A 21,527-nucleotide genomic window follows, 5' to 3' on the forward strand; every position below is an offset into this window, starting at 1 on the left:
AGAAGGGGCTGGAAAGAAGTATTCCAAGTCATGAAATCCAAAGACCTACAGCCAAGATTGCTTTATCCAGCAAAACTTTCATTTAGAATGGAAGGACAGATAAAGTGCTTCTCAGATAAGGTCAAGTTCAAGGAGTTCATCATCACCAAGCCCTTATTATATGAAATGCTAAAGGGACTTATCTAAGAAAAAGAAGATGAAAAATATTAACAGTGAAAGGACAGCAAACTCACAGTTATTAACAACCACACCTAAAACAAAAGCAAACCAAGAGGACAGCAAGATCAGGAGCGGAACCATAGAAATGAAGAACACATGGAGGGTTAGCAACTGGGGAGTGGGAGGAGGAGAAGGGGGGAGAAGGCACAGAAAATAGCATAGACAGTAGATAGTGGGGAGGGCAAGAATAGTAGGGGAAATATAGAATCTAAAGAACTTGAGACACATGGTCATAAACTAAAGGGGGGGAGTGGTGTGGGAGGGGGTATACAGGGTGGAGGAGAATGAAGGGGGGAATAGAACAACAACTGTAATGGTATAATCAATAAAGTATATTTTTAAAAAAACAATTACATTTGTTTCCTGTGTCTATGTTAGTACTAGTTAGTGGTTTTTGATTATTATAGCAGAGTGCTTGTCAGCAAAGCAATTGAGGGCAAAAGATTTTGTGAAATCATAATTTTCTAAAACATTCTGAAATAAGAAAAATGTAAAATGTGAGTTTCCCAATTTTATCTTTTCCTGGAATATTTGTGTGGGTAACAGTCAGGGACATGACAGTAATGAGAACAGGGGAACTTGTTCAGTTGGTGATGACATAACTGACAGTTTGGCTCATTTCACCTCCAGCCTCAGCCAGTTCATTATTTATCTTTGTTGGCCTAGAATTAGGGGAAAAGTGTTATTCTGTGTACACGTTGGCCAAATGCACTGGGGAAATTAGGTCTGGGCTTTATCATGTTTCCATACAGTTTTGATAACATATCATGTAAATTTGGTTTCTACACATGCAAAAAATTGCATTGATGGTGTGAAACTAGAATTTGAATAGGAAATGTCTTTATCACTGCTACTTGATTGTTTAAGGTTTTTTTTTTAAATTTATTTAGAGAGGAAGGGAAGGAGAGAAGGAGAGAAATATCAATGTATGGTTGCTTCTCGTGAGTCACCTGCTAGGAACTAGCCTGCAACCCAGGCATGTGCCCTGACTGGGAATCGAACTGCGATCGTGTGGTTCGCAGGCCCATGCTCAATCCACTGAGCTACGCCAGCCAGGGCTGATTGTTTAAGTTTTTATCTTTCAGTTTATGCTGGGGATATATATTTCTCTTCCATAAAGTTATAAATTTGGACCATGGTGGGTCATCAATTAGCTCAATGTTTTCAAGACTGTGTTCTACAGAAATTAATAAGTGTTATACACATTAATGTTAGGTGAAGTGTTGTATGTCCAAACACATTTTAGAAAACACATGCGTACTTTATTTTCCTCTTAGAGATTCACAGTGCACCTCACTAATTAAAGGCTCATTGTCTGTCAGACTGATTTGATCATGGAACTTAGTTACATTAGTATATTACTCCTTGCAACTTAAAATCTGCAAGTTACAAAGCAGATATTTATAATTTATTATTCATTATTTAACTAAAAAGCCTACTTTAGTTAATTCAGGTTTAAATTGGGAAATAAACACCACAGGTATTTTTGTTTTTTTTACGCAAAGCTTTCAAACCTTTGTTTGCAGGTCATGAGTGAATTTGGCAATCCTGCAAAAACATATGTAACATATGTTTTGGGAAACATATGTAACTAACTTTGTTTTGCTCAATTTTTTTCCTTGTTGGTATCATTCAGGTTCTTAAAAAGTTGTTTTGGATTAAAGATATGCTTCTCAAAATGTGTGCTAAAAGACATCTACAAAAGAAAGAAGTTAGTAAGTTTTATCCTTGCTTAGAAAACAAACCACATTATCTAATTTATACCACAACTTTGGGTAATGGAAAAATTTTCCTTGGCCAAATTGATTTGGAATTCTGCTTTGAATATCTGAAAGCTACATGTTGCAAAGGAATTCTTTTTTTTTTTTTTAAGATTTTATTTATTTATTTACCTTTAGAGGGGAAGGGGAGAGGGAGAGAAACATCAATGTATGGTTGCCTTTCATGTATCCCCTGCTGGGAGTTGGCCTGCAGGGAACTGGCCTGCAACCCAGGCTTGTGCCCTGACTGGGAATTGAACCGTGATCCTCTGGTTCTCAGGCCTGTGCTCAATCCACTGAGCTACACCAGCCAGGGCCCGGAATTCTTATATTTAAATTTGGAAATTTGATATTATACATTTTTCTACTTTGAGTCTAGCAATGTATGTTAACACTCACGTTAAAATTTAGTATGACTTAAAATTATCTCCAACTGATTTAAGTAGTTGGTAAATTAAGAACATGTTATATATATATATGTTATATATATGAAACATATTTTGTATATGTATTATATACAGTATTCTTAAAGTAAGCTAGAGAAAGACAGTGTTATTAGGAAAATTATAAGGAATAGAAGGTAAATTTATAGTATTTACCGAAAAAATGTTGTGTTTAAATGAACCTGCACTATTCAAACCTTTATTCAGGGTCAACTCTGCTTGTGAAACTATTGCAAAAACAGACCATCATTGTCTCATCAAGAGTATTTTAAAAATGCAAATTTTTAATGAGCAGACAATCTTTAGAGATTGATGATTATAGTTATAATTTCTGTTGCCAATGAGAAATAATGAAACTGGCATGTTGTAAAAATGCCTTTTCAAGGAGCAAAGGTTAGGAACTAGGGCAATTACTGTTTTTCTTTTCATTACATTTTTACATTTAAATTAAAGCCTTTACATTTTAATCTTAAGATATTAGGATAAGCTGTTTTCTAATACTGAGACATTTCTCTTGGTGGATGGCTATGTGTTTGTAAGTTTAACACTTAATATAGCAAAATCTCTCATTAAGCAGAATGTGGCTGTTATGCATTATGCTCTCATTTCAAAGGTAGCACAAGATCACTTGTCTTTGTACTTTGGATGCCAACTGATCTCTGTTTAAGCTTTTTATTATTTATTTTCTTAAATTTTAACTTTGAGTTGTGAAATTACATTATGTGAAAACTGGATCTTGGCCTGCTTAGTCAGTTAAGCAACTGTTTTTTTGGTTAAGTTTCATATTTATAGGTGTATGTATGCTCTACCAACAAAAAAGTAATATGCACTGCAGACAGTGAGGCTGCCCAGTGCTCAGAATTTATGTTACGACATATTTCACCTTGGGCTGGTGTTCTGCATTTTTTTCCAGAGGTGTCGGACTTGAACATTCATTCATTTTGACATTGTGCCCTACTTACAGTATAATTCAACTGAGGATAAACTGACTTTTTTAGAAAAGTGGCATTTGAATGGTACATTATATTGAATTTTAACATGGAATTAGCAGTGTTTTCCATGAATATTTTTAAAAAGATTTTTGTTTGTTGTACGTTGACTTTCAGAGTTTCACTGTGCTTTACCATACAAGAAAAGATCTAACCTTTCACAATTTTCTGTTCCTCTTTTTCTATAAAGGGACAGGTATTGGTAGGAGGAGGAGAAAAGTGATTGTCACCTGATAGATTTTTGTCTTTTGAAGAATTAATTGTATCTTTTTCCTTGCAGATCAGATTTCTCTTGACTGAGAGTTAAGTTCTCAGTGTTAATCTGTATTTTTAAACTGTTAATAATGGTTTCTGTTACGTCCTAGCTTGATGTAAAGAAAGATGTTTTTTATATGGATTCATATTTGATATTTTGTTAAGCTAGACAAAAAATATTTCTGGGGAGGGGCAGGGCTGGGAATACAAGACAGAAAACTGTATTTGAACAAGAGTTAAATAGAAATTAAAAAAAAAATTCTGATATGGGGACCGTACTCGGCCAAATGGGTTTTTATATTGTTCCGTTTTTAAGAATTTCAGCTTTAACACATAAAACCCTCTTACCAAAGTATACAATGCATTATTTAAGAATTTTAATGTCGTGTTCTTTTATAAATATGTTTTTTGTTTCCATCTAGATCTTGAGTACCTGATGCATGCAAAACAACAGCTAATAACCACAGCTAAGCGCTGGGATTCTTCTTCTAAGACTATTATAGATTTTGAACCTAATGAAACTACTGATTTGGAGAAGAGCCTTCTTATCAGATACCAAATTCCTCTTTCTGCTGACCAGCTATTTACCCAGTCCGTTTTAGACAAGTCATTGACCAAAACCAACTATCAGTCACGGTTGCATGACCTTCTTTACATTGAGGAGATAGCCCAGTATAAAGAAGTCAGCAAGTAAGTTTTATTAGAAACACTTTTTTTTTTTTGGTTAATCTCCCCTATGGATGGTATCTTTCATTTTGAAAAGGGAGGTGTGCCCTCGTGAAGACAGGTAGTAAAATGGTGGTTATTCAGTGGCTGTATATGAGCTTCTTAAGGCAAGAAGTGTGCCTTGCTCATCTTGACAGCCCTAGTGTTCAGTGTATAGTTGTTTCCACAGGACTCTGCCAGGTGCTGGGAGCACAGACATGTGGCGCCTGCTCTTCAGGAGGTTTCTGTACATGGTAGCCAGAGCAAACGCTTGTGAATATTTGTTTAATAAATATACAAAAACTGAAACAGACTACATATTTTCCAAAGTAATTTTAAGAATGAAACAGTTTAGATCTTCAGGAAAACTATTTGATAAGAATAAAATACTTTTTAGCATTTTATAAATGCTTTAACATATTTTACATTTTATCCATATCCCACAGGTTAAGACCAAGTATTTAGATAAAAAACTTACTTGAATTATTATAGGAAAAGTAATCTGAAAAATGAAGATTTAAGCGAAGGAGGATGTTAATGAAACAGTTGTTATACTTGGTAGTAGCATTCTGCTTTTTAATAAAATGGAACTAGCCTTAAAAATTGAACCACGGTTATGAGGCATGAACGCATTTTTATGAGTAGTTTTCCTTTTAAATACAGCCTAAGCAACATATTTTTCTTTCCCAAGCTGCCTTATTGGTACCTTATCATGAATATTAATGATAGGTATTGAACATTCATTGAAGGATATATTCAGAAAAGGAAAAGTGAAAACTTAAGGGTACCTGTGTTACTCCATTTGTAGAGTAAATATGATCTAGCTTTTGGAAAGTACTTTATTCAAATTAATTACATGTAAGATTTACAAAGTCAGATAGAATATCATAGTTTTCATTACTCTAAAGCTTTATATTGTGGCCTGTTGATGGTCTTTTAAAAGACTTATCGATTGTGTTTGTAGACAGTTCTAATAAAATGGTTAGTTATTAAATAAAAGGACAGTGGATTGTATCATGTGCATTATTCATATTTTTAGTATGCATGTATTGTATTTATGTTATCGTGGTTTCTTTTTCCTTATGAAAGAACACTAAGTCATTAATACTGGGGTGAAACAGAGCTTAAAAGTTTACAAGAGTAAGCTCAATAAGCTTATGGATTATTGTTTTTAAAATACTATTTTAAATAGAAATTTGTCTGAATGAAAAAAGAAGAAACCCTACAAACTTGTGGAGGTCAGATTCTGATCAAGAAAGTAAGTGGATGGAAACTCACTTAAAGAGCACCTTGGACAGGCCAATAAAGAGGGGCCCACAAATACCTGCAATGTGAAATGAGCACTGGTGGCAGACTGAGTTGGTGCACTTCTGGGGGGCTGTTTGCATTAAGGGTCTTCAGAAAGGTTGAACCTTTTGGTATATTAATTCTACTTAGGGGAATCATCTTGAAGAAGTAATCAGAAGTGAAGACAAAGGTGTCTGTACACAAGTGTCTCTCAAAGAGTGGTAATGGATAAATTAGGTAAATTATGATACAGCTATGTTGAGATTATGTTCTTGAAGAATTTCTAAAACAGTGATGCTGGTCATGATAAAATATTAAGGAGAAATATTCTAGTTATGAAATTTTATGCACTGCATATAACATACACATGTATGAAAATGTATATTAAATATTGGAAAGTGTTAAAGTATTGATTGGTGGGATTACAGGTGATTTTTGTGTTCTAATGTGTAGTTTTCTGTATTTTTGAAATGGTATACCATGACCATGTATTACTATTTTTTTAAAAAAACACACAAAGAAAGGACACTAACACATCAGTTGTAATACTACTTGATAAACATGATGTATTGTCCTTGGACATGAAAAGAAAGATTGTCATCAGACAGAATGGAGACAGTGTGGTAAGATAGTGCATGATCTTTTTATAGGAGCACCTGAGCTTGTTCTCTCTTTTTTATCATTAAAATTAGATCACAGTTACTGACTCAAATAGATATTTACAAGTTGAATGTACATTTGTATGATAACTTTTGATGTGTTACATACACGGTGGGACAAAAGTAGGTCCTACTTTTGCCCCACCTCATATGCTAACTACACAGGAGTTTTAAAGAATATTAAAGAGAGAAATGAGAATTTTTAGCTACATGTGTAAAGAGACAAGTAGATAGTTACTGTGTCAGAGAATTCTGGAAAATTTCCAGTGTTTCTTTCACCCCAAGGTGACCCTGAATGTGAAGGCTGGTGAATTATGCTTCTGAATTTGGCAGGCTTGTAAAATTTAGTGAGGTACATTATAGACTGGTGCACATGCAAAGGACCAGATCCTATTAATTATTAGATAGAGCTCCCTCTGAGAATAACTAGATGAAGTTCTCAGAGGGTGTCTGTAAGCAGATAGAGGACAAATAGCACATAAATTGTAAGGATTTTCGAAGTCTTTCACAAAGTCTTATACATGGCTTTAAAAACAGCCATGTATATTTTTTGTTTTCTCCTTTACCCTTTAAACTTAATATTTCTATGCATTTTAATGTTGCCTTGACTTTAACTAACATTTGATTAATTCTTTAAGCACAAATACCATAACTGGGATATATTTTTTAAAATGGATTTTGGGAAGGTCTCTATGCCGCTAGTAAACTGTGTTCTAGTTTGGGGATCAGCAGACTTTTTCTGTTAAGGGCCAGTGAATAAGTAGATATTTCAGACCTTCTGGACTCCATACAGTCTTTATTGCATATTTTCTATGTTTTTTTTTTTTTTTTTTGTAAAAAACACCCTTTTTACAAAAAGAGTGCTATACAAAAACAGGCTGAAGGTTGGATTTGGCCCGTGGGCCATGGTCTTCTGAGTGCGATGGGGTGATTTTGCTTGTCTCCTCAAGCACTGCCAGTCATCAGAGCAAAACCAAGTCTCCTTCAGAATGGTGAAGAATATTTCGTGGGCTGAGACCCATGTTAAAACCAGTAGACAATGGTATATGGGTAAATGGACTCGTTCCTTGAAGTGTAATGACAGTAGTAATGTGCATTGAAATATGCCTCTTTGAGACTTTGTGGTCAGTCCTACCACATGATTGGTAGGACATTTCCCAGGTTCCAGAGGACATGTTGGTAATTTGTGATCTTTGACAGTTTAAGCAGAATATTACTAATCGTGGAAGTAGTACCAAGGGAATTCGTACATGTTTCTTACATTTTAACTATAAGGATTGGATTATATTTTTATGTGGTCACCTTAGCATTTGTTTCTTAAAAGTAGATCGAATGAAGCCTCTCAAGATTAGACAAAATATATTTTACCTTGAGGCTGGATTTAGTAATTAAGTTTATCTTTTTTTAAAGAAAGAGATGATTTTTCAAAGCAGACCAGAATTAAGATTTCTTTTCAGTTAAGCTTTATTGTGAGGTGTGTGGAGGTGGTAAGATAATACTGCATTAATTTAAGTTTTAGAAAATGCTTCTGAGTTCTTTCAAAGATTTTTTAAGACTTCAGTTGGCCTTAAGTACATATTGATAGGCTTCTATCTTGAAGTGAAATCTGTTTCGTTCTAAGATACACATTTCAAATGAAATTGACTTCTGCTGGAGTTATTATGCTTACTAACCCGCGCAGTGGCATGCTTAATTAGCTTGCTGTGGCTTCTCAGTGCTAACAGCTGTCATGACAGGCTATTACGGATACACATTTCACTGTTAGATGGTGAGGCCTCTATCGGCTATACCTTGGTTCTGTTTCTGTGCCTCCGTAAAACCAGGGGTTGGCTTATTACCTTGGTTAGGTTTCTTTGTTGTTCATTTAATAAAAAATTATATGAAGTGAAATCCACTATGTAGCTTTGAAATTTTTAAAAAGTTACACTCAGCATTGATAGAGCCGTATGTTTTTGATTGAAGTGTGGTTTTAAATTGGTTGGAAATTTGGCTGGCTACTAGTCTACCAATCCCCCAAAGGTTAGGAATTATGTAGGCTTTACTGCTGATTTCAGATGTACAACCATGGAAGGATGGTTTTTATTCTTATTTAGAATTATCTTAGTTAATTGTAGGATCTATTTTCTATTTTTGGTATTTCTTAGTTATTAAATCTTGAAAATACATATTATTTTAAATACTTAGGAAAGTTTACTAATATAGTTTAGTTTTAGCCTATTAATCTTTTAAAAATAAATATTAGTATTTGTCACTTCTAGAAAGTCTATAATGTGTGCATCTCGAATATATAATCTTCTATGGGAAAACCTGTATTACTCAGTAGTTTTATTTTCTGAAGACTCTACTTCAAGAGGTTTTTTTTTTTACGATTTTATTAATTTTTGGAGAGAGGGGAAAGAAGGGAGAAAGAGAAGAAGAGAAACATCAGTGTGTGGTTGCCTCTTGTGCACCCCAACTGAGGCATGTGTCCTGACTGGGAGTTAAACTGGTGACCCTTTGGTTCACAGGCCAGCACTCAATCCATTGAGCCACACCAGCCAGGGCCCTCAAGTGTTTTATTGCAAGATACAAGTAAATGTCATAAGAGGATCATTTTTTAAAAAGCATATTTTATTGATTATGCTATTATAGTTGTCTCACTTTTTTCTCCCCTTTGTTCCCCTCCACCCCGCATTCCCCCTCCCACCAGCATTCCCCCTCTTAGTTCATGTCCATGGGTTGTACATAAAAGTTCTTTGGCTTCTCCATTTCCCATACTGTTTTTAACCTCCCCCTGACTATTTTGCACCTACCATTTATGCTTCTTATTTCCTGTACCTTTTCTCCTACTTACTGGCCACCCCTTTCCTGCTGGTAACCCTCCTTGTGATCTCTATTTCTGTGATTCTGTTCCTGTTCTAGTTGTTTGCTTAATTCATTTTTGTTTTTGCTTTTTTTTTAGGTTCAGTTGCTGATAGTCATGAGTTTGTTGTCATTTTACTGTTCATATTTTTTTTTAATTTTTTAAAATTTAATTCTTGTTCAAGTACATTTTCTGTTTTATATTCCCAGCCCTGCCCCCTCCAGTGCTCCCCACCTCCCTCCCATTTCCGCTGCCCACCTTAGTTATTGTCCATGTGTCCTTTATACTTGTTCATTTACTGTTCATATTTTTGATCAACTTCTTTTTCTTAGATAAATCTCTATAACATTTCATATAATAAGAGCTTGGTGATGATGATGAACTCCTTTAACTTGACCTTATCTGGGAAGTACTTTATCTGCCCTTCCATTCTAAATGTAGAATGGAATATAGCTTTGCTGGATAGAGTAATCTTGGATGTAGGTCCTTGCCTTTCATGACTTGGAATACATCTTTCTAGCCCCTTCTTGCCTGTAAGGTCTCTTTTGAGAAATCAGCTGATAGTCTTATGGGAACTCTTTTGCAGGTAACTGTCTCCTTTTCTCTTGCTGCTTTTAAGACTCTCTCCTTATCTTTAAACTTGGCTAATGTAATTATGATGTCTCTTGGTGTGTGCTTCCTTGGGTCCAACTTTTTTGGGACTCTCTGAGCTTCCTGAACTTCCTGAAAATTTATTTCCTTTGCCAGATTGGGGAAGTTCTCCTTCACTATTCAGATAGGTTTTTAATTTTGTGCTCTTCCTCTTCTTCTGGCAGCCCTATGATTTGGACGTTGGAACTTTTAAACCCTCCGGGATGTTGTCCCAGAGGTTCCTTAGCCTCTCCTCATTTTTTTTTTGAATTCTTTTTCTTCATTATGTTCTGGTTGAATATTTATTTCTACTTTCTGGTCCAAATCATTGATTTGAGCCCTGGTTTCCTTCCCATCACTGTTGGTTTCCTGTAGATTTTTATTTTACTTTGCATAGCCTTCACTGTTTCCTCTATTTTGTGACCATACTCAACCATTTCTGTAAGCACCCTGATTACCAATGTTTTAAACTCTGCAAATGATAGATTGACTGTCTCTGCATCGTTTAGTTCTGGTTTTGGAGCTTTGATCTGTTCTTTCCTTTGGGCCATCTTTTCTTGTCTCCGTTTGCCTGTTGCATTGTAAGGGGTGGAGGCTTAGGTATTTGCCAGGTTAGGGCTAACCACTCTGTTGCATTGTGGTGCTGTATGTGGAGGGGGGTCTGAGAGGGAACAGTGCTGCTTGCTCTGCTCTCTGCTGGCTTTCAGTCAGTTCCCTAGCTACCCACAATCAAATTGGGCCCTTGAGCTGATTCCCATGTGGGTGGGTTTGTGTACATTCTAGGACCCTGTGGGTCTCTCCAGTGAACTCTCCTTTGAAGGGAGTTTTCCCATGCTGGAAGCCCCACAGATTTTTCCATCCAGAGGTTTTGAGGCTTTGTTTCCCCACGCTGGAACTCTGGGTTGTGCAGTCTGTTTTGCTTCCCATTTGTTCCTCCCAGTTTATCTGCAGGCAATTGTGGGACTGCCCGATCCACCAGCTACTGCCTTGCTGCATGCCCTGTTCACCCTAGCTGCCTGTCTCTGCCCCTTAACTCTTTGGTTGTTAGGCTTCCATACGGTTCAGTTTTCTAGCAGTTCTGGTTATTTTTTTTAAAAGATTTTATTTATTTATCTTTTAGAGGGGGAGGGAAGGAGAGAGGGAGAGAAACATCAATGTATGGCTGCCTCCCGTGCATCCCCTGCTGGGAACTGGCTTGCAGCCCAGGCATGTGCCCTGACTGGGAATCGAACCGCTATCCTCTGGTTCACAGGCCTGTGCTCAATCCATTGAGCTACACCAGCCATGGCAGTTCTGGTTATTTTTTGTGTTCAAATTTGTTGTCCTTCTTTTGGTTGTATGAGGAGGCAAAGTGTGTCTATCTAAACCTCCATCTTGCTTGGAATTTGAGGATTATTGCTTTAAAACTGTAAGATTAATTTTTTATGCCTAAATTGTGATCAGGTGTTTGGGGATGGCAAAATCTAAAACAGATGTAATAGTAAAACTTAAATACAAATATATTGTCCAAGTTAGTTGAGAAAAATATTATAGGATTTCACAAATTTGTTGAAGAATAATGTTAAGTAGTTGAAATGAAAATATGGTACCTGGAAAAAAATTCAGATTATTATAAACATGTAAAATTATTTAATGAACAAAATTTACTTTGGTTTCAAAGTGTTAGGTTCTAGGCTAATCACTACTGAGCCAACAGATTTTCTTGTTTCCTAAAGGTTTGTAATCCTTTAAGGGAGAAAGATGTATGAAAAAGGGTTTTTTTCTTTTTCTAAGAAATTATGACGTTCTTGACATTATGTATATAAAAGATGATCTGAAAAGAAAACAATTCATTAATACCATTAAAATGCATTCTTTTCCTGCTCTGGCCAGGACTCAGTTGGTTGGGGCATTGTCCCATGTACCCAAAGATTTGCAGGCAGGGCACATACCTAGGTTGCTGGTTCAATCCCTGGTTGGGGAATGGATGGGAGGCACCCAGTCTATGTTTCTTTATCACATTGATGTCTCTTTCTCTCTCTCTCCTCCCAACTCCCCTTCCCTTTTCTTTCCTCTCTAAATCAATAAACATACCCTTGGGTGAGGATTTTTAAAAAAAGTTGCCTTTTTCTACAAGCAGGTATATAGATATTAAAGCAATTTAATATTTTCATTCAAATATGTTTAAACCTTCTGACCTGCCCATAAACAGAAAGGTCTCAAGTTCGATTCCCTGTCAGGACACTTGCTCTGGTTGCAGGTTCATTCCCTGGTCAGGGTGTATAGGAGAGGACAACCAGGTTGATCTCTCTCTCTCTCTCTTTCTCTTTCTGTCTCTGAAAGCAATGAAAAAAATGTCCTCGGTTGATGATTAAAAAAATGTTTAAACCTTCCAAGAGAAAATACAAAATATTCTTATTCTTACCACATTGTCTTCTGTCTTAGCACCATTTTACAATTCCAAAGGAGAAGAGCTGTCAGTTAGTTTAAATTTGCCTTTGGCTTTATATTACTTGACTGTGTGTAAATTGATCTTGATTCTTTGTGCTCCTTTCACACACATATTCTCTCTAATTTGTACATGAGATCTGCCTCAGTGTAGCCATAAACGGACATTTATTTTGGATGTTGTTCATCAATGGTATTGAAAAAGAAATTTTACGGTTAGAATTTTTTGGTAAAATCTACTTGGAGAGTATCAGTTTAATAAAAGTCCATTGTAGTTTTATTGCAATGCATTTCCTTCAAGGTAACTATAAAGTCTTATTTTTCCCAATGGTGTGGTCAAACACTTTCATACTAATTGTGTGTAATAATTCATTGTACTAAAAAAATTGTACTTGGCCTCATTTTAAATGCTCATACTCTTGAAAGTGTGTGTATTTTTTAACACAATTTAGCATGGATCTTGTTACTGGATATGAGGGGTTTTTTTCCCCCCAGCTTGTATTAAAGGCAGACTGAGGGTATGTAGTTTCTAGCTCAGTGGAGTGGAATTGATATTGAAGTTTAAGTTTTTTGTATGTTTATATTTGATTTATTATTTTCTTTTATTCTTGTTTTTAAGTTTTTTGTGTAAAACATTGAAATTCATTTTCTACTTCTGATTTAGGTTCAACCTTAAGGTGCAGTTGCAGATTCTAGCAAGCTTCATGCTCACTGGAGTTTCTGGAGGTGCAAAGTATGCTCAGAATGGACAGCTTTTTGGTCGCTTTAAGCTTACTGAAACCCTTTCTGAAGATACTTTGGCTGGACGGCTGGTGATGACCAAAGTCAATGCTGTTTATTTATTACCAGTTCCTAAAGAGAAGTTAGCACAGACCCAGGGAACCAAAGAGAAGGTTTATGAAGCTACTATTGAAGAAAAAACAAAAGAATATATATTTTTAAGGATATCCAGGGAATGCTGTGAAGAACTTAACCTTCGGCCTGATCATGACACACAGGTGGGTTAAGTGTGGCATTAGTCTCCTTATCAGCCGGCACTCTTCTGGTTTGGTTCCCCTTCTGACAGAGCCCTGAGTGTTACAGGGATGGGGGCGGGGACTGGACTGCTGGTAACTTTCAGAGAAAATAGAGTCTCTTTCACCTAAGTAACATCTGAAATGTTCCATTTTTATAGAGTCAGGCTTTCTGATTAGAGTTTTAAATCAGCGATGGGAGAACAGATGATAAGAAACTAAATTACATCCTAGACAGTTCTCATCTGAAGTTGTCTCTGTTCCTGTTCTCTTTGTGGATTCTTAGGTGAACTTTGTGTTCAGTCTGCCGTATTTAACTGGAAAGCTAATCTTTTTTTCTTTTTAGCCATAAAATGGTGAACATGATTTATTCATAGCAAATTGATAGTGTCTTAGGGTTGGTTTTTGTCACTTGACAGATGATATTTCACATATGTTCTGCTGATTGTGTCAAATGTATTCTTCATAGAATGCTATAATCAAATAATTGTTTTCTAGAGGTTAATTTGCAAGTCCTCAGTTTCTTTAGGTATAAAATGAGGTTAATAATAGCATATACATCATTGGCACTGTTAAATGAGATAATCTGTGTAAAGTGTTTATTATATAGTGCCTGACACTAAGTAAACTGAGCAAATATTAGCCATCATAATTATTATTGGAATATAATTGTACTTTAAAAGAATCTCTAAATTTGGTCTCCCCTAAAAGATTGTCTCCACAGAGTATTCTGGTGAGCTGCAAGTGCAGGTATTTACTTTGGTGCTTTAAAAACATTTGTTTTTATCTTGTGTTTCAGGTTGAACTTCAGTTTCAATTAAATCGATTACCCCTCTGTGAAATGCATTATGCACTAGACAGGATCAAGGACAATGGGATTTTATTTCCAGACATCACTATGACTCCAACCATACCTTGGAGTCCCAACAGGTATGAAAAAATGTCTCATTAAAGGAAGTTATGTTAATGTTAGATATCTGTATCAAATAACTCAGGCATGCTTTTGTAACAAAGTTGCTCTCTTCTTTAGGAGACATTGTATTAGTTGAGAAATGAGAGTAAGAACCCTTAGAATGAAATATTTGAGGTTCATCATCTATTTACTTTTTCTCGGAGTCTAAATGAATTCTCTTGCTTTTTTCAACAGCCGTAAGTTCATATGGTGCCAAGCAATTTAGGAATATTTCTGAGTAGAAATTGAATGGGGAAATTAGGGCCTTTCTACAATGTTTTAAATAGTTAATTTCAACTAATTTTTGAATATAGAAGACTTTTTATAATTTAGCACAATGGAGAAAGGATTATAGACGATATCACTTCAGAAACTATTTTTTCTACTATATTTTACTGATTATGCCATTACACTTGTCCTATTTCCCTCCCTTCATTCCCCTCCACCCTGCACACCCCTCCCATCCACATTACCCCCCTTTAGTTCATGTCCCAGAAACTATTTTTTTTAAATTTTATTTATTTATTTATCTTTAGAGGGGAAGAAGAGAGGGAGAGAGACATCAATGTATGGTTGCCTTTCGTGCGTCCCCTGCTGGGAGTTGGCCTGCAGGGAACTGGCCTGCAACCCAGCCATGTGCCCTGACTGGGAATCGAATTGCGATCCTGTGGTTCACAGGCCTGTGCTCAATCCACTGAGCTACGCCAGCCAGGGCCCAGAAACTATTCTTAAGTTAATGGTTGTGTAAATATTTTTCTGCTAAATTCTAATTGGCTCGTCTTTGCACAGTATAATTAAATACGATACTTCTGTGTTTCCAGAATAAGAGCAGTGATGCCTGCATGACTACATATTTCTTTTGACCCTTTTCACTGGGTTTTATCTTCTTGGTTTCTGCCCCTGCTCAGTGTACTCCAATCTTTTTTCTTTTTATAAATCTCAGTTGCTCTATACAATATTAGCTTATTTATTTATCACTTGTGTCAGTCAAGTCATGGTAGGGTGGTTCTCTTCCATCTCTGATGGGGGCTCCGGTATCTTCAATAAGTGGTTTCCAAGGCCACCCTGAGTGTTGGCGTCCAGCTGGGAGGAAGAATGAGCAAGGAGCATCCTGTAGGAAATGTTAATGGGACAGGCCCAGAGGCGGCATATATCTCGTCTCCTCACATTTCATTTCTTCTGATCCTAAAAACAGAACAAGACAAAATATGCCTCCCAGCACCGAATAATTTCTCCCTTGTTTTCACTTACTCTAACTATTCTATCCCCATTTTTCTTTTCACTGCCAGCATCTTTAGCATAAATAGTCTACATATTTCCAGTATTCTTATTGATTCGTTCTGGAATCTCTGTTTTTCACTTTCTCACTCTCCCGAAAGTAGTCACTGATCTACTAATTGTAAAAATCCAGGAACATCTTTTCAGTTGTCATTTGATTCAGCTTTTCTGCATCTTTCCCTTTCTTATTCTAACAGCCTGTGCTTAATTTAGAACGGGACTATTTCAATCCTTTCTAGTTGGTCTCTGGTCCTGCTGTCCTTTTCTCTTTTCTCTGGGCCGGCCCTCGTATTTCTTTCAGAGTGAGTCTGCTAAAATACTCATTTCATGTCACTGCTTATAACCTCTGAAGGCTTCCTCTGGATATGCAGGTAAAGCCTGAGCAGCCTGGTACCAAACTTAATTATGTGGTCTCATTGACTGCAATTTCCAACAGTATCTTCTCAGTTTCTTTTACTTTCATCTACTTGACACCTTCTTTTTCCTTCTAAATCCCCATGCTCTAGTCATACTGAGTTACCTTGACATTTGTTTAATTTGCCCTACAATTATTTGATACCTCATCTTTTAAAAAATGAAAAATTTTTAAGTTCTGGTAAAATCTGTATAGCGTTACATCTACATCTTAGTAATTTTTAAGTGTACGGTTCAGTAGTGTTAAGTAGTATGCTCACATTGTTGTGCAGTCAGTCTGCAGAAATTTTTCATCTTGCAGAACTGAAACTTTACACCCGTTAAATTCCACGTTTCTGCTCCCCAGCCCTGTCTTCTCACATGTGACATTTGCTCCCTGAAATAATCTTTGCTCAATATTGATTTATTGAAAATCTGTCTTTCAAGATTTAGCCTAGTAAAATACTCTTCTCTTTCAAGTAGATAAGTCTTTATTTATTACTTGAAAGAGATACTTTATTCATTATTTTAACAAATATTTATTGAGTGCCAGCTATGTGCTAGGTTCAGTCAATTTTGTTTGTAAGCATAATTTCTCTCAAATTAATTTCTGTCAGTTGTGTACATTTCTGCTGTTCTCATTAGATTCTGAACTTTAAAAAATTTTTATTACTTTAAAAATTTTCAATTACAGTTGGAATTCAATGTTATATTAGTTTCAGGGGTATAGCATAGTGGTTAGCCATTTATATAACTTAAGAAGTGATCTCCAGATAAGTCTAGTACCCACTGCTTTTGAAAACTTTTTTTTAAAACTTTTTTTATTTTAAAATCTTTATTGATTTTAGGAAGAGAGAGAGACATCTATTTGTTGTTCAACTTATTTATGCATTCATTGGTTGATTTTTGTATGTGCCCTGACCAGGGATGGAAACTGCAACCATGGCATATTGGGACAGCGCTCTAACCAACTGAGCTACCCAGCCAGTGCCACACTGAGTGGACCTGGCCCGGACCTGGCTGGCAATCCAGGCATGTGCCCTAGACTTGGATTTGAACCAGCTGGCACTCAATCCACTGAGCCACACCAGCCAGGGCTCCCACTGAACTTTTTAAAGAGACTACATTATATTTATCTTTGAATCTCCAAAAGGACTTTGCACATTATTAATATATAACACGTTTAAATTAATCTGAATTTTAATTTAAGAAGAAATTAAGGTTTCAGGCCCTGGCTGGTATGGCGCAGTGGATTGGGCGCTGACCCTCGAACCAAAAGGTCACCTTTTTGATTCCCAGTCAGGGCACATGTTTGGGTTGCAGGCCAGGTCCCCAGCTGGGGGCATGCAAGAGGCAAACGATTGATGTTTCTCTCCCTCTCTTTCTCCTTCCCTTCTCCTCTCTCTGAAAATAAACAAATAATATCTTTAAAAAAAAAGAAGAGCCCTGGCTGGTGTAGCTCAGTGGATTGAGCACGGGCCTGTGAAGCAAATGGTCACCGGTTCGATTCCCAGTCAGGGTACATGCCTAGGTTGCAAGCCAGGTCCCCAGTAGGGGACACATGAGAGGCAACCACGCATTGATGTTTCTCTCCCACTCTTTTTCCTTCCCGTCCCCTCTCTCTAAAAATAAATTTAAAAAATATTTTTTAAAAAAGAAGAAGAAGATGAAATTAGGATTTTAAGTGTGAGGCCATGCCAGTATTAGGCCATGCCAGCATATCAAGTAAATACTTGAATAGTATTATATAAGTATTTATGTAGTATATAACAATGTATTCAAATACCCCTAACTGCAGGTGTCAATTGCAAAAGTTAACTAAGAAAACTTCAAGTAGCAGAAAACTTTTAAGCAGGAACAGATTCATACTATACTTACACTATAAGTATATTTATATGAGTGTACTTACATACTTAAAAATAATAATCAAATGCACCTGCATCTGAGAACATACTGAGAAATCATTAGCCATTTAAAGTCTTTTCTGGAATAAGATAGAATAAAGATAGATAAATGAAGTTGGGAAATTATTCTTGGGCATGTGGTGTATGAATTAATTATAACAATGCATTAAACCAAGAAAAAAAGAATTTTTGAATTAATTTGGTTTAGGGAATAAAATAACACTTATTGAGAAAAAACTTGAAGACACTTTATACTGTTTTAAATTGTGAAAATCAAATGACTTATCAGCATGTATATCATAAATCTTCTTTATTTAGTAGGTGGCACAATAAATAAAGACATGTTTTACTCTTTGGCATTCTATGAATATTCATCATTCGTGACCAGAAACTATAGAGTAGACCAACATTGTTAAAATTCCTGTACTACTCTGAAGCATTTATTTACACTGGAACAATTGAGAAGTAGAATTAGCTCTGTAAATAAAGAAATATTGACATATTTTAGAATTAAACTCCTAAATCTGTCATTAACCTCTTAGATTTATACTTTTATATATAGTCTAATGTCTCTTCATTAATAAGTTCATTCAGGTCCTCGAATTTGAAAGATTAGAGTTTGTTTTTAAGCCTTTTTCTTGTTTTTTTGAATTATACTGCTCAGGTTGTATCTCATTTTTCTGAAACCCTCAGAAAATATAATAAGCGGAGCAAACAGTAACTGAGCACTAAATAGCCTGTGCACGTTACCTCATTTGATCTTTACAATAATCATCTGATGCAGGTGTCACTATTTCCCTGCACAGAGGAAGGAACTGTGAAGTCAGGGGTCATGGAATCGTAGTAATCAGGTATTGATACAAGGAACAGTTTATTGACCCAAGTGTGGCTTCAACATCTAGAGATAGAGGCCCACGGGTAGGTGGTCCACGGCTGGTGCAGGGGGGCTCAGTAGTGCCATCAGGACCTCGGTTTTCCCCTCCTCTCTGCCATGCACAGCCTGTTGGTTTTCTTGATGCCCGTTGCCTCGTGGTTATAAGGTGGCTGCTGCAGTTTTATTTACCCTGAGCTCATTTCAGCCAGATGAAGGAAGAGGCAAAGCAACAGAGAGTGCTTTTTCCTGGTGAGGCTTTGTTTTTGTTTCATTGGGTATAGGAGCCCTTCTGAGGAACTTCCTTCTACATCTTATTGACCAGACTTAGTTCTCCTGCAGAGGAGGCCGGGCAATGGAGTGTTACAGCTTAGCAGAGGAAAGGCAGAAAGGGTGCTGTGGATGATTTGGGGGTAACCATTCCATAGTGCCTGCTCCCTCTGTTAGATGTGAACTTAGCAGTCGCCTAAAGCAGCTTCCTCCTGTGCAGAAGGTGAAACCTGCTGGGGACTGGCAGGCTTGTGAGTAAGGTTAGTGCTTAACTCGTTGGAGTAAATGCTTGTTTTAGTGAACGGCTTCCAGGATGTCTGGTGCCATTGGTCAGAGTCCTTTTGTTTTTTACTTAGAAAATTTCAAATTTCTGAAAAATAGGCAATGGCATATGTATGTGATCAATGTTTGTTTTTTAAAGTTTTACTTTTTTGTGGAGAATTTTGTTCATTTCAAATTATAATAATTTTTTAAAACTGAGAGTGTTAAGATTTCCCATAAGTAACTACCTTCTGATGTAAGTAGAGCACAACCTCATAGAAAAGGAATTTTCACTATACCATGTCCTTCTATTTTAGGGTTATTTTGTAGACACTTTGCAAGTTTTTTATATCTCTTTACACACCCTTTTTATTTTGGTTCACATCTCTATCATTTTTACCATAGTTGTTGCGATATTTAGTATTTTAATTGTAGTTGTGAGAAAGAATGCGGTTGATTCTCCACTTGGTTTGATCCCTTTCAGCATCTGCTGTCCATTTAAGTCTTCAAAACTTAGCCAAGTCATAGAAGGGACCCCGAGAAGCTGGATCCAATTACAGCAGCCATTTGTGCTGCCATGACAGGTGTTCTGTACCCTGAAAAATGTGACATGAATATTATTTGTGTGTGTGAAAATATTAGAAAACATTTCATGTTGTTTGACCTTTAAGAAAAACTGCTATTTTCTAAATTAAGAGCTTTGTAAAGTTTGATTTCTCTTAACCAGGGACAAATTTTTTCTTTCTTCCATATTTTCAACTTTACAAAGAGATCTTTCAGTGGATTAGAATTTGGAAATCAGTTTCTCTTTTGCATTTTATTTGCTATGCAAAGAAACTGGTACTTCATTATTACCAGAAAAAGAGTCATCTGATGCTTTTATGTTGCAGGGGGAAACTACATTTTAGAGACATTGTCATTACTGTATATAGACATGGCAGAAGCTAGACTAACAGTGTGTGATGTCTTTAGGTTACTTATCAAACTCTTTTTGCACATAGTAAAATATTTTATACCAACTCTGTTGGGTAATTTTCTAAAAAGTAGTTTTAGAATAAGCTTTTATTTTTATAGATGGTATTTCAGTATTTTTAATGGTTCAGTGAAATCCATGATACTTATATGGTGTGCTCTGTTTATTAATAAGATGCCTTTGTTTAAAATAGCTTAAATTTTTACTTTCTATAGACAGTGGGATGAACAGTTGGATCCTCGACTAAATGCAAAACAGAAAGAGGCTGTTCTGGCCATTACAACCCCACTTTCAATACAGCTGCCTCCTGTTCTCATCATTGGGCCGTACGGAACAGGCAAAACATTCACGCTGGCCCAGGCTGTAAAGCACATGCTCCAGCAGCAGGAGACGAGGTGAGGTGGTGGTCTGCATGCCCGGTCTCGTCAGTAGGGCATGGCCTTCATCCTTGTGGGTACAGAGGGAGGGCTCACAAGACGGTGTTCATCCAGGTTGTGAAAAGTTTTAAAAATATAGAGAACAAGACCCATACTCAAAACCCAAAGCACTAAAATTTGAATTCTCTTAAAACAACTGTTTTAAAAAGTTGACAACATAGAGAATGATAGCTTTTAAATAGCCAGCAAAACTCCAAGTCTGTTAAGGAATTGTGATATATGTTAGAGCCAAAGAGTTGGATTTTTTTAAATGTAATTTCATTTATCTGTTAGTAATAATTTTAGGGATCTTATTTCCTTTATAGAATAAAGAGTAATATAATTTACTAAAAGCATTATTTAATAATATGATAGAGGTTACTGAGTAGGTTGAGGAAAATGTATGTTAAGATGGCCACTGCTTTTTTTTTTTTGGTATTATACTGCTTGAATAGTTTTGTGTTTTATCATTCTTTTTATTTGCACCATTTATTTCAGCAGGATTCTCATTTGCACCCATTCTAATAGTGCTGCTGATCTCTACATAAAGGATTATTTACATCCATATGTAGAAGCAGGCAATCCCCAGGCAAGACCTCTCAGGTATTTTTTAAGGCTTATTATGTATCTGTATCATACTTTATTATTCTTAAGAAAAGGTGTCTGTAAAGTATTAGTAACTTTGAGAATACCAAAATCTTTAACTCTGCATTGGCATTTGGAAGTTATGCCTTTTGGAGAAACCATTTAAATTAAGGAATAATTGAAAAATCTTCAACCATTCACATCTTAAACATTAAGAGAAAGACATCCTTTTTTAAGTTTTGTATGTAAAAATGTTGTTGATTTTGGTGTGTACCTCTAAAAGCTACTATGATGAAGTAATATAAATATGATTTACATAAAATTTAATTGAAATTCTAGCATATTTTGCATGGCAGAGTAGTCATGCAGTAATGGTTCTTTATGGAAATAAGATT

General features: G+C 36.0%; 1 protein-coding gene across 5 annotated transcripts in view; it reads left to right on the forward strand.

Moving 5' to 3' along the window:
- HELZ (helicase with zinc finger) overlaps positions 1 to 21,527 on the forward strand; it is a 154,331-nt gene that overhangs the window by 58,371 nt on the left and 74,433 nt on the right. For 4 of the 5 annotated variants that reach the window (XM_037070179.1, XM_037070180.1, XM_037070182.1 and 1 more), the window contains 5 exons: positions 4,089 to 4,356; positions 12,881 to 13,214; positions 14,029 to 14,159; positions 20,347 to 20,526; positions 21,046 to 21,150. In XM_037070179.1, coding sequence (XP_036926074.1) covers positions 4,089 to 4,356; positions 12,881 to 13,214; positions 14,029 to 14,159; positions 20,347 to 20,526; positions 21,046 to 21,150 — 1,018 coding nt within the window. The remainder of the gene's footprint in view (positions 1 to 4,088; positions 4,357 to 12,880; positions 13,215 to 14,028; positions 14,160 to 20,346; positions 20,527 to 21,045; positions 21,151 to 21,527) is intronic. The other variant, XM_037070181.1, reaches the window with a different exon arrangement.

Source organism: Sturnira hondurensis, unplaced genomic scaffold (assembly GCF_014824575.4).
Source record: "Sturnira hondurensis isolate 20B ecotype Veracruz unplaced genomic scaffold, ASM1482457v3 Scaffold0018728, whole genome shotgun sequence".
Classification (NCBI taxonomy): Eukaryota; Metazoa; Chordata; class Mammalia; order Chiroptera; family Phyllostomidae; genus Sturnira; species Sturnira hondurensis.